The sequence below is a fragment of the Colletotrichum jinshuiense genome, chromosome 3 (assembly GCF_051148585.1).
Source record: "Colletotrichum jinshuiense chromosome 3, complete sequence".
Classification (NCBI taxonomy): domain Eukaryota; kingdom Fungi; phylum Ascomycota; class Sordariomycetes; order Glomerellales; family Glomerellaceae; genus Colletotrichum; species Colletotrichum jinshuiense.
The window spans coordinates 2,007,903-2,021,278 of NC_139310.1; the positions used below are offsets into that span (position 1 = coordinate 2,007,903).

Here is a 13,376-nt window from a genome sequence, read left to right on the forward strand (position 1 = left end):
AGGAAGGAGTAGAAGAGTAAGAATATATATTACGTGAGCAGGCTAGCCAATAAGCTCAATGATAAGCGGGTAAGCGTCAGAGTCTGAACAGGCCGATGACAACATCGCAGCAGGACTCAACAGGTCAAGGAACCTGACTTCAACTCGGCCTGCCGTTGTCCTCGTGCCACCTTGCAGTTGTGCGGCACAGCACACTGCAAAAGACCTGCACTCAATCGTAATCGCGGCAGGCAAAGTAAGGACGATCAATATGGCTCGAGTGGGCAGTTGGCTCGCGATTCGACTATCTTGGCCCTTGCTTTGGTTTGTTCGGCCTAGGGCTTCGGGTTGGCTGATGGCGGCTCCGGCCCCGAGGGGGGGTGGAGTAGGTGGGATTTGTTCGGCCAGAAGGGGCAGCCGGATCATGCAGACTGCCATGCCCCGATGCCCTGGAATTCAATACATTTTCGCCCATTTCTTCGGGCGTCTGGCACTAAAATCACACTCCGACGTTGATGACCGGCACAAAAAAAAAAAAAAGCATCGAGGTGGCCTCATACCGTATGTTTCCAGAGAGGCGACTTGGATCAATTCAATCGACGAGTCTAGCAGCCGGATTTGGTGAACCCCGGTCCCGCGTACTCTTGACAATTACGCGTATACTTGAGGTGATGTTTGGACTCTGGCGCGGCCCCTTAGGTCCCATGATTGCGACTATGTTGGCGTCGTTGAAGGTCGTAAGGTGGCATGGACCGTTCCGGGGCTTAAGTCCTTGCCGACTAAGTCCGCTGTACCCTCGTACGCTCGGGACCGTCTCGGCTGTCGGCCAAAGTTGGTTACCTTTGCCAAGATGACGGGAAGATATGGGGCATTTGCCAAGTGATGTGGAGTTGTCCCTTCTTCCTTTTTTGCTTCTGGTCTTCTTTGTGATGGAGTGATGAGTTTAACCAGGACGAGGGTGTCAATATCCGCCAGCTGCCAAGAGTAGCTTATTCGCAGGTCTCTCAGGAAAGCGGCCATGGGAAGAATTTACCTCCACTGTGGTATAGCAACTTCAAACGGCTATCGTGACTGAGCAACAATACGTGTCTGGGTCGAACTTGTTGCAGATTTGTGGGCAGGACAGGCCTTGGGTCAGGTCAGAGTCGGTCGGGCCTGTACCTTCGGGTCCCTCTTTGGGAGGGAAGTTTTTTCTGCGTGTGAATTTTTACACCCCTTCCTGTTCGTCTCCGGGGGTCGTTTGATGAATCATGGATCCATCAACTACAGTGGATGTGTGTGCGCCAACGATCTATCCACGAGGGTGGTTGGCTCCAGGGATGTGCGCTGGATGCAGGCGGCCGGCAAGGCCTCTGCCGACCCCGGCGTTGGTATTTGGGTCAGCTTGGACCGCAACAAACACCAGGCTCCCTGATGGGTTCGTCTCCTCCCCTTGCGCACGGGATATCTACTGTGTAAACTCAGCGGGTCCAGCTGCGATGGGTGCTCTGTTAATTACTCTTTGCCGGCGGGAGGACAACGGCGAGTGCTGTGTGCCACGTGCCTCCTATCTAGAATGGTGATCTTTATGTTTCCTTGCTCTGCTGCTCATCTTGAGTCGCGCGTTATCCACCCAGTGTTTGGATGGAGTTTGGCCAACTGTTTTCCCCGGCAAACAATGTTCAGATCAGGGATGAGTTTCTTGCACTGCAAATGATACTGTTGAAGGAGCCCTGAACATGGCCACAAGGGTCAGGCGACGGACGAGTTGGGTATGTGGAGAGGCCAATCGTAACCCACCAGGAGCCAGTTGGACAGTTGCTGGAAGAGGAGGGGTTCCGACAGGGTTCTGAGATGCGGCTTCGAACTACCTACCATTGGCTATGCCAGCCACCTCGGGCGGGCGGGTCTGTACCAATGCCATGACTCTTGGAAGAGTTTTGTAGGAGACTGTGTAGGAGACCGTGTAGGAATGGATACCAATCGAAATATGCCACAATCGTGTTGGAATGCTTGTTTAGGACAATGTAACGCATGTCGTGCTGGTGGGCCTCGGCTTGTGAAGGAGAAATCTACCCGGGATGTCGAGAGTTGACGATGGTGTTGTAGGCGCATACATAACATGGGACTTTCAAACATGGGTGCCGAGACAAAGCCGTACAGACGTGTTGCGTTGGTTATGCTTAACACATAGAGATATGGAGATATGTAAGTAGTGTACAGTAGGCTACCTTGGCTTTCCTCGCTTGGTGCGCCGAACACTTGATAGTCGGGCCTAGGCAATCGCGTCGGCTAAAAAGCGGCCGCTTATAAACCAAAAGTACATATGTACACGCGCAACAGGGCTTGTTGTATCCGAAGTGTGCATGCAGCAGTTCCCTCCCTCCTCGACTTACGTCGCCATGCACTTGCCGGGTGTGGCACCTTCTTGCCTCGTGCTAGTCATATCGTGGCATCCCTGTCCTCTTCTGCCCCATCCTGTCTCTTTTCGTCATGGACCATCCTTTTTTTCGTTTCTTACTCACCGGACCCAATCTAGCCAGTGCAAACCAAGCACCCCATGTATCTCGAGCACTCGCGGCTGGAGTGCAGCTCGCTCTTTCGCTCTCAGCTCCAAGTTGCAGGTTGCAGGGGCGACGGTCCTTAGTTCTATGTAGCCACCATGCTCTTCCGCCTCCACTAGCCGGTGCTGGTGTTGGTGCTGGTGCTGGATTTCCTTCCGGAGAACAAGGCGAACAATAAAATCCCGTCTCCTTGGCCCGGTCAACCTATCTGCATGCCCATCTGCTGCAGGCGGTCCCGTTCTGCCCACATCCATCCATCGGTAATGCCCATCATTACACGTAGTATTCCTTCTCTGAGACGTGTGGTCAACAATACCTCGGACTTTTCTTCCTTGTTGTTCCCCACCTCTTTATCTCTCGTCTCTCCGTTCGGTTCTCCTCACACTGTTCATAACCCCAGCAATCCCCCCCTCCTAACCCCTTCGGAATTCGTTACCACCTTGGAACGGATTTCGACAGTTTTCCTTCATTGTTTTGCCAGTGGGTCCCGGGGACGTCTCTGTGATCCCTCTGCGCCTGGCCATTCTTTTCCAGTGAAGGGCATGAAGATACATTGCCGGCATCACATCAGAACATAGCATACCTCGCCTCGCCGCATCTGCCATATTGATTCTTGAGTGTTGAAGCACCAAACAGCGGGCTGACCCCTGCATCCACGTTAAGCCCCCGGCCGAACCCTGCTGTTCTGGTTTATCGGGATCATAAATCGACTGAGGCTCACTAGAGAGCCCTCTGCACGAGAATGGCAGACAAGGACGAGAAAACCAACGTGACGGCTCCCGACCCACAGGCCGCTGCCGTGGAGCCGGTAACACCCAAGGACCCCGAAGACATCACCTTTGCCATTGATATCGACAGGGCAGATGAGAAGGATGAAGACTCCGACAACGACGAGAAGAAGGTCAGGCACGAGCTGAAGTCAACCAAGAGCTATGCCACCGACGCCAGCGTAGCCACCACAACTGCAACCCGGCGCCAACCAGAGAGCAAGCCATGGTATAAGACGCCAAATCCGCTGAAATGGGGTGGCATTCCTCCTGTTCCCGACGAGAAGATTGTATCCCGGGAATACAAGGCTGGATTCTTCAGCCTGCTGACTTTCCAGTGGATGGCACCTTTAATGAGTGTAAGTGAACCTTCCTGGGCCGTTGTTGGGATGAGGGGGGTCGAGCTATCAAACCTTGGCCTCGAATTTCATACATCAAGCTGCTGACATGGTCTTCATAGGCTGGATATAAGCGACAGCTTGAGCCAAACGACATCTGGTCCGTCAATCCAGACAGGGCCGCTGATGTTATGACGGACAAGCTGAAAGCTGCATTTAAAAAACACAATGACAAGGGGGCCAAATACCCTCTACTGTGGGCATTGCATGACACTTACTTCTTCGAATTCTGGCTTGGAGGCATGCTTCAACTCATGTCCACCATCTTCCAGGTCATGTCACCCTTCACCCTTCGCTATCTCATCCAATTCGCCAACGACGCTTGGGATGCTTCTCAGCAGGGTTTGCCGCCCCCTGCCATTGGCAAAGGTATTGGCTTGGTCATCGGCGTCACCGTCATGCAGATTCTTCAGAGTTTGGGTACCAACCATTTCATATATCGCGGCATGATGATTGGCGGTCAATCGAGAGCCGTCCTCATCAGTGTCATCTTCGAAAAGGCCATGTCGTTATCTGGTCGTGCCAAGGCCGGCGGCATCAAGGAGCCAGTCAACAGCCCGCAGGTGGACGACAAGGGAAAGAAGAAGAATAAGAAGAAGGGCAAGGAAGGGGATGCCAAGGGTCCGGGCGTGTCAGGGGACGGCACGGGCTGGGGCAACGGTCGGATTGTCAACCTCATGAGCGTCGACACATACCGTATCGACCAGGCCTCCGCTCTATTCCATCTGTCTTGGACTGCTCCCATCTCCTGCGTCATTACACTTGTCGTCCTGCTCATCAACCTGAGTTATAGTGCTCTTGCCGGATTCGCTCTTTTGGTTGCCGGAATACCGCTTCTGACAAGGGCCATCAGGAGCTTGTTCAAGCGGAGAAAGGCTATCAACAAGGTCACAGATCAGCGAGTGGGCCTGACCCAAGAGATTCTGCAGTCGGTCCGCTTCGTAAAGTATTTCGGATGGGAGAGCGCATTCCTGGAACGTCTGAAGGATATTCGAAGACGTGAAATTCACGCCATCCAGATCTTGTTGGCGATCCGAAACGCCATCAACGCTGTGAGTCTTTCGTTGCCAATCTTCGCCTCCATGCTCTCGTTCGTTACCTACGCGAAGACCAATAACGCCCTGAACCCCGCCGAGGTCTTTTCGTCTCTGGCACTGTTCAACGGACTTCGAATCCCGCTCAACCTGCTACCCCTTGTTCTCGGCCAAGTCGTTGATGCCTGGTCATCCTTGAAGCGTATCCAAGACTTCCTTCTGGCCGAGGAGCAGGAGGAGGATGTGGTGTTCAAGCCGGACGGAGAAAATGCACTGGAGATGCAGGATGCTAGCTTCACCTGGGAGCGGACCGCAACGCAGGAATCCGAAAAGACTGTGGCCGGTGCTGGGAAGGCGGGGAAGAAGGCCGTCGCCCAACCCCCAGCGGCACCCAAGAATGCTTCCAAACCCGAGGAGACACAGACTTCATCGGAAGACATTACAGGGGATGGCGCGAGCACGCTTGTTGATGAGGAGCGGGAACCCTTCAAGCTGCAGGATATGAACTTTGAGATCAAGAGGGATGAGCTTGTTGCCGTCATCGGCACAGTCGGAAGCGGCAAGACCTCTTTGCTGGCTGCACTGGCAGGTGATATGAGAAAGACATCAGGCGAGGTCGTGCTTGGCGCTTCCCGAGCCTTTTGCCCACAATATGCATGGATTCAGAATGCCACGGTTCGCGACAACATCCTTTTCGGCAAGGAGATGGATAAGGCATGGTACCAGGAGGTTATCAACGCGTAAGCTGCACTCGCCCAATATCCCGTATCATGCTGCGTACTGACCTGCATTTAGCTGTGCTCTCCGGCCCGATCTTGCAATGCTGCCGAACGGGGACTTGACTGAGATTGGTGAACGAGGCATTACCATCTCTGGAGGTCAGAAGCAGCGCCTGAACATTGCCAGAGCCATCTATTTTAACTCCGATATTGTACTCATGGACGATCCGTTGAGTGCCGTCGATGCCCACGTTGGACGCCACATCTTTGACCATGCCATTCTCGGTCTTCTGAAGGGCAAATGCCGAGTGCTGGCGACTCATCAGCTTTGGGTGCTCAACCGCTGCGACAGGGTCATTTGGATGGAGGGCGGCAAGATACAGGCCGTTGACACCTTTGACAACCTTATGAGAGACCACCGTGGTTTCCAGCAACTGTTAGAGACAACCGCACAGGAAGAGAAGCAGGACGAGAGCGCACCAGTCAACCTGGCCGAAGCCCCTCAAGGCGACAAGAAGAAAAACAAGAAGGGTGCGGCTCTCATGCAGCAAGAGGAGCGTGCCGTCTCAAGCGTACCGTGGAAGGTGTACGGAGACTACATCCGCGCCTCCGGATCCTTGCTCAACGCGCCCATTTTAATATTCCTCCTACTTCTCTCCCAAGGAGCCAACATCATGACCAGTCTTTGGCTTTCATACTGGACAAGCAAGCGCTATCCGCTCTCGGACGGGCAATACATCGGTATATATGCCGGCCTTGGTGCTACCCAGGCACTTCTCATGTTCGTTTTCTCGCTGCTCTTGTCCATCCTGGGCACCAAGTCCAGCAAGGTCATGCTTCGGCAAGCGGTGACTAGGGTCCTCCGTGCGCCGATGTCCTTTTTCGACACCACCCCTCTTGGCCGAATCACCAACCGATTCTCGAGAGATGTCGACGTCATGGACAACAACTTGACGGACGCCATGAGAATGTACTTCTTCACGCTGGCTATGATTATGTCCGTCTTCGCGCTCATCATCGCCTTCTTCCACTATTTCGCAATCGCACTCGGGCCACTGTTCGTCTTCTTTATCCTCGCGGCTTCCTACTACCGCGCATCGGCACGCGAGGTCAAGCGTTACGAGTCGGTACTCCGTTCAACCGTATTTGCCAAGTTCGGCGAAGGCCTGAGCGGCGTTGCCAGTATCCGGGCTTATGGCCTCAAGACCCATTTCATCGGTGACCTGCGAAAGTCCATTGATGAGATGAACGCGGCGTATTACCTCACGTTCTCGAATCAGCGTTGGCTGTCGACTCGTCTCGACTTGATCGGAAATCTTCTCGTCTTCACAGTCGGTATCCTCGTCGTGACCTCCAGATTCAACGTTCCCCCGAGTATCGGAGGCCTGGTCCTCAGTTATATCCTTGGTATCGTGCAGATGATCCAGTTCACCGTCCGACAGCTTGCCGAGGTCGAAAACGGCATGAACGCTGTAGAGCGAATTCAGTACTACGGCACCCAGCTCGAGGAAGAGGCCCCATTGCACACCATCGAGGTCCGGCCGTCGTGGCCGGAGAAGGGTGAGATCGTCTTCGACAATGTCGAGATGCGCTACCGCGCCAACTTGCCCCTCGTGCTTTCTGGTCTTTCCATGCACGTGCAGGGAGGTGAGCGTATCGGTATTGTCGGCCGGACAGGTGCGGGCAAATCGTCCATCATGTCCACCCTTTTCCGTCTTGTCGAGCTTTCAGGCGGCCACATCACCATCGACGGCGTCGACATCTCTACAATGGGTCTGCACGACCTGCGATCCCGCCTGGCCATTATCCCACAAGATCCGACGCTCTTTAGGGGCACCGTCCGGTCCAACCTTGACCCGTTCAGCGAGCACACAGACTTGGAGCTGTGGTCTGCGCTGCGGCAGGCTGACCTTGTCCCGGCGGACGCGAACTTTGAGGACCCTCGATCTAAAGAATCCTCCAGCGTCCACCTCGACTCGGTCGTTGAGGAGGATGGTCTCAACTTTTCATTGGGACAGCGGCAGCTCATGGCTCTTGCACGTGCCCTCGTCCGCGGCAGTCGCATCATCGTCTGTGATGAAGCCACGTCCTCCGTCGACATGGAGACGGACGACAAGATCCAGAACACCATTGCCACGAGCTTCAAGGGCAGGACGCTGTTGTGTATTGCCCACCGGCTGCGCACCATCATCGGTTACGACCGAATCTGTGTCATGGATGCCGGCCGGATCGCCGAGCTGGACACGCCCCTTGCGCTGTGGCAGCAGGAGGGAGGCATCTTCAGGAGCATGTGCGACCGTAGTGGCATCAGGCTGGAGGATATCCGCGGGGCGAGCGAGGGTGCCACCTTGCCGGATCAGTTGGGCGAGTCGAGTCGATAGAGCTGCCTGCGAGGCATCGCTGTTGCAAAGGCGAGCATCCTAAAAGAGGGATCGCCACCGTCTCGTCGAGAAGGCTTCGAGATGAAGTGGGAGGGGGTTAATGGCGGGTAAAAGGAGAAAACAGATATTATGGGATAGCGGCGTTTTTTGGATAGCATCGTGTTCATACCCAGCCGTCCGTCCCGCGCACCGAGCACACCTGCATGCTCTTTGCGTGCGTAGCGAAAGGCATGTCGTACAAAGTATAGAAACCAAAAGAGACGCAATGTTTCGTTCAAACAATTCCCATCATGACGACGTGAGGCCATCGCAACTTACATTACCGTCCCGCCCCGCCCCGCCCCTGCTGCAGCTGCTGCAGCCGCGGCCACCTTGACCAGACGTCCAAATGTCTCGGGCAGAGACACCGGGGTACGCACGACGTTGCCGGGATTCACAAGCACAGCGCCGCTCCCTGGTGTGCCTGTCCCTCCGCCGGGTCGTCGTCGCACAGGCCGGGGTTGAGGTTGCTCGTCGAGGTGTGACGAGATCCGGCGGGGAGGTGCAGTGTTGTCGCACATTTTGAACGAGAAAAGAAAAAGGGGCGAGGGAGAAGCCACGAGGAGGGGGGCCTCAGGGAAATAGGCGGGATTTCGGAGTCACGGCAATATTTTAAAATTAAAATAAAAGTGAGACACTGGAGGATCGGACCGGGAAAAGGAAGAAGAAAGGAGAAAAAGGGAAGCGGAGGGTCGGTGTTGTCTCTGCCCCTCCCTCGCGAAGATTCCATTTATGTTGCGGCCAAATGGTATAGACAGACAGCATCGACCGACCGACCGGCCGGCCGGGCAGAAGACGACGGAGAAAGAGACGGAGAGAGATATCGAACCACACCCACCGCTTGCTTCTCTCTTGCGCGCGCGTGCTCGCGTGCTCGCGCTCGCGCTCGGTGGTGCGAGGTCCACGATGGGGGGAGCCATGGGGTTTTGAGCGGGAAAAGCTTCTGCGACCACGGCCCCCTCCTCAGAAAGCTTAATAGATTGGGACGATAACCGAAAAGGTCGGATGGCATCGGAGTCAAACGCAAAACTACGCAAAGGGTTTCCGTCTGAATAAAGTTCGGTTGGCACGGGAGGACATATTTGGATGAAGTGTATTCGAGGGTTTAACGATTTGCGCTAGAACGAGCCTTGAATTGAACGGTTGGGGTCAATCACTACGGATTCACATGTCCAAACAAATTTCGCTCATTGAAACGGGAAGAATATGTACCAGCGAGCGAATGAGAAGCGAAGAGAAACAAGATGCCCATGGCAGACCATCACCAACCCCCAGTCTAATGCTCCGGTGCGCATGTTGAGTGTACAGGACAAACATCAACGACTACAACACCACCCGCGCGCATACCCGATTAGGGCTGCCGACATGGGTTTTTTTTTACCGCGTTCCATCAAACTTGCTGAAGCTCAGCCCTGAGAAATTGACCGGCCTCTTGTGAATTAAAACAAAGTATTCCGAACCAACAATGCAACGTATTCATGCCCCCCTGACGCCGTGATTGTGCCAATCCAAAACCCCAAGCCGTGACGTATCGCCATTTTCCATATGACGCTAGGAAACCATTGTTTCCGCGCTTTGATGCAAAGAAACCGAAAGAACGCGGGCTCTAGAAGCGAGGGCCTGGGGAGTTGGCGTTTCGAGCCCCGGGGTGCATCTGGCTCGGAGGGAAGGCGTTGGGGTTTTCGTCCAAAAGGTCCTCCAGGTAGGCACTCGGTGCTCTTTGGCCATTGCCCGGTGCCGCCGACAAGTTCACCGAGCTGGTGCTGAAGTTGCGCCTCGCGCCGACAGAAGGCGAATCAGGGGGTGTGGACTCCCTCATGTTGCTGCGGCTCCCATACTGGCCTCGGGACTCGGGGCGGAGGTTCGTCAAGCTTATTGAGTGACTGTGAGCATTGCCGGGAGACGAAGTAGCAGCGGCATAGAATCCCGAAGGCAAGAAGCGTGAGTCGCGGTTGCTAGTAGTGTTGTTGTTGCTGCCTCCACCAGCCGCGGTGGGCGAGAAGAACAGGTTCGACTGGCTTGGTGTCGCGGAGGGAATGGGGCCGCGTTGCGTTCTACGCACACCACGTCCGGCATTCGGAACCAGGGATGGGGTTGATTCGCGGTCGGTATACTTGTAGAACTGAGCGGGAGGAGCGGGGAAGCTCGCCTTGTCATTGACAACATGCTGAGAGTTGGCGGCACGGGCGACGGAGCGGTGCAGCAAGCAGGCGACAATGCCACGCCAGATGAGGATGCCGAGACCGAAGGCGCCGAGAATAGCACCGACAGCGATGAAGACGGTTCCCTCGGGTGCGGTCGATCGGTGCATGTAGGGGGCGTTGTTGGTAGGCGGGACGGTCGGGGGCGGGTAGGTCGTCACAATGGGCGCGTTTGTGAGTGATGGGAAGCCGGTGAGAACATCGCCGGTTGTGTCTTGCGAGCCACCGGTGATCCTAGGGGCGGAGATGGTTTGATCTGTGGTCTGGGCGGCACCCGTGTTGGAGATGGAGGCTGTCTGCTGGGTGGTGCGCGTAGGCTCGGCGGTGGTGGTGGGCTGGTTCTGGCTTGCAGAGGCGGCCTGCGATGAAGCCTGGGCACTGGACTGAGCGTTGCCGCTGCTGGCGTTGTCCTGCGCGAAACCCGGTACGGAGAAGAGGGAGACGGCGGCGAAGGTGGACAGGAGAAGCGTGCGCTTCAATGAGATGCGCGAGGGAGCCATGGTTGCTGATGGTGAAGTTCAATCCTGCGGGAGGGTGGGCGTTTACGATGCGATGCAAGGAAGCCTCGGAATCAAGAGGCAGATGCGGAAACTGAGTTAGTCTTTTTCGTGATCCTAATAATCGATATCGTGAACGTGTCGGGTCGACGGAAGGAAATGCTGGGTGGGTCTGTTTCGGTGACAGCCGGTGGAAAACGAGGCTGTCGTCGTCGTGGTCGATCGGATGACGCGCGGTTTGCTTCGTTCAACTCGTTCGGTTGGATGGTGTGCAGTATGTACCGGGGGTCTGCGGAGGAGCCGAGCGAAGGTATCGTGAGAATTCCAAATGCAGAGCAAACACTATGAGATTGGCAAGAAGGAGAGGAATCCTTTGGCTAGAACATTACTGATGCCGGGTGGGCTGGGTCCGGAAGCTGTCAGGAGGGAGACGACGGATGGAGGGAGCAGGAGAGGGAGGAGGGATGAGGGTTGCGTGATGGGAGGGAGAAGGAAGGACGCAAGCGGGCCAGTCAGCAGGGGATGGGCCTGGGGAAAAAAGGAGGAAGGGTCCCTCCCCTGTTCTGGAGGACCTGAGTGCTGGGTCCCGAGAGAGGCGCCGTAAGCACCACAGCAGTTCGTGTTAGCGGACTGGGCGGTCCTCGTCTGTGGCGTAGCCCATTTCCCTACGTAGTAATGCACACTGAAGTCTCTGACGTGCTGTTGTGCCTGGTCTGGATCTTGTTTATTTTTGTGCATTTGATGGCATTTCCCGGAAAAGAGACATGCAGACACAGTGTAGAAACTCTGCATTGTGCAATGCAGGTTCCTGACCTGCAGGAGGCTGGGAGGCTGGAAACCTGGAAGCCTGGAAGCCTGGGGAAGCCCAGCACACGGTGTGGAAGATCAGCGGGCGGTGCAGACGGACTGTCCTCAAGTCCCCACGACGCTCGCTCGCTCGTATTGCCCGCCGGTTAAGGATGCCACGAACGAGAACGAAACGGACCAACCAACGGCCTCCTCGCCGCTCAGCACAGCATGCGCTACAGTGGCTGCAGGTCGTATGTACCCGTCCATTGTCAACACGAGCCCTCATCCGGGGTAAGCGTACCTGGCAAATACCCACCCAACGGTGAAAGATCTTCCATGCTCCCTCGATAAAACCGGGCCACCAAGTGTTGATGGACCTCTCTCAGGAATGCACATGATGCCCCGTCCGGCCCCCCCACACGTCCGTTACCTACCTTCAAACATCCTGCGCTGATGAGTGTGTCGGACTGTCTCTGATCGTGAGTGCTCCTCTATGCATGCGTTGAGGGGAGCAGACGCGCACAGAAGTGGTCCTGATGCAAGGCACCAAGCTTACGCCCTCAACGGGCGATTGATCGATCGCTTGCTTTTCCAGTGAGGAAATTGCAACGCTAAAGCCGCCATTGAGGCGGCCCCTGTCATTCGCCCAGTCCCTGAGAGTCTCAATGTCCCCTCATTCCGGTTGCTCTGGGCCACCCTAACGGCTCCACCCTGCCCGAAAAACCGCGCCAGAGCGACCCTTTCTCATCACCGAGAGCACAGACCTCTCCCGTCTACACCGTCTCCCGTTTGGGACACCGAAACCCACCTTCGAGCCACACCGAAAACTTTTTTTTTGCCAAACGCTTTCCCTACACCCCGCCACATACGGTAGGCGGCCAAATACAATCCGACTTCAATGCGATAGCCTTGCGCAGCCTTGTCGACACCAGAGCTTGCCCCCTCAACAACTACAACTCAAACCACCGATTGCTCGACGGAACGAAACAGTACAACATGGGTGTTCAGAAGAAGACAAGGAAGTTTGGCGAAGTATGTCCCTCTCCCCTCTCGCCGTCGGTTTCCTGGCAGGAAAAAAACGTCCTTATCGATAAGAAACTTTTTTTGGCTGCAAAAAGATCACGATGATCGCAATGACGAAGGCGCCGGTGCTGACTATGTCTACCCTCTTCACCAGGTCAAGCGCGTTATAGGAAAGAACGATGCCCGTCGGCAGGAAAATTTGAAGAAGGCGGAAGAGGCCGTTGAGAAAGCCAAGAAGCAGCGCGCCGGTCCCGATGGCGAGACACTCATCCGCGAGATCCCCCAGGTTCCCTCGCAGATGTTCTTCCAGGCCAACACCGCCCTCGTTCCTCCCTACAGCGTCATCGTCGATACCTCATTCTTCTCCCGAACCGTACAGATGAAGCTGCCCCTCCTCGAGACCATGATGGACTGCCTATACGCCACCTGCCACCCTATCGTCACGGACTGCGTCATGGTGAGCTCTCTACGCGCAAATCTACGGCATTTATAACTTGCTAACGTTATTCTCTCTTTTCTAGGCCGAGTTGGAGAAGCTAGGGTGCGTCTTTGCGATTATTAGACCGTCGGTGTTGTCGAGTAGCTAACAGTCTGCCACAGACCCAAGTTTCGACTTCCGTTGAGGATCGCCAAGGATGAGCGGTGGGAGCGTCACAAGTGTACACACAAGGGCGTGTACGCTGATGACTGTATCGTGGACAAGTAAGAAATGGTACACGGCAACACATGATCACAGGCTAATACCTCCGGGACAGGGTTTCTAAAGACAGAGTCTACTTGGTCGCGACAAACGATAGAGGATTGGTTTCTAGGCTGAGAAAGTTGCCCGGTGTGCCTGTACGTGGCCCTAATCCTTTCTTTATCTGGGATTTGACTGACAGTTACGTTTAGATCATGAAGTGCGCCCGCGGAAAGTACGTTATCGAGAGACTGCCTGACGCCCCGGCGTAAAGCGGCACCAACGTTTAGAAGGTGGTCTATATCGACAGAGCGGAAGAGAAATAAA

The 13,376-nt window shown here is 55.3% G+C and overlaps 3 protein-coding genes across 3 annotated transcripts; 2 read left to right on the forward strand and 1 right to left on the reverse strand.

The window, feature by feature from the left end:
• Positions 1-3,264: 3,264 nt before the first annotated feature.
• Positions 3,265-7,821, forward strand: EsH8_III_000565 (ATP-binding cassette transporter YOR1; the record flags this gene model as incomplete). Its single annotated transcript, XM_083262290.1, has 3 exons — positions 3,265-3,648; positions 3,750-5,461; positions 5,517-7,821. 3 exons carry the CDS (start codon positions 3,265-3,267, stop codon positions 7,819-7,821), a joined length of 4,401 nt encoding a protein of 1,466 aa, XP_083122777.1.
• A 1,645-nt stretch (positions 7,822-9,466) lies between these two features.
• EsH8_III_000566 (uncharacterized protein) lies at positions 9,467-10,561 on the reverse strand (the record flags this gene model as incomplete). Its single annotated transcript, XM_083262291.1, has 1 exon — positions 9,467-10,561. The coding sequence occupies one exon, from the start codon at positions 10,559-10,561 to the stop codon at positions 9,467-9,469; it is 1,095 nt and encodes a 364-aa protein (XP_083122778.1).
• Positions 10,562-12,343: 1,782 nt separating this feature from the next.
• On the forward strand, positions 12,344-13,321 carry EsH8_III_000567 (rRNA-processing FCF1 family protein; the record flags this gene model as incomplete). Its single annotated transcript, XM_083262292.1, has 6 exons — positions 12,344-12,379; positions 12,525-12,827; positions 12,892-12,911; positions 12,971-13,072; positions 13,126-13,207; positions 13,262-13,321. 6 exons carry the CDS (start codon positions 12,344-12,346, stop codon positions 13,319-13,321), a joined length of 603 nt encoding a protein of 200 aa, XP_083122779.1.
• Positions 13,322-13,376: the final 55 nt, after the last annotated feature.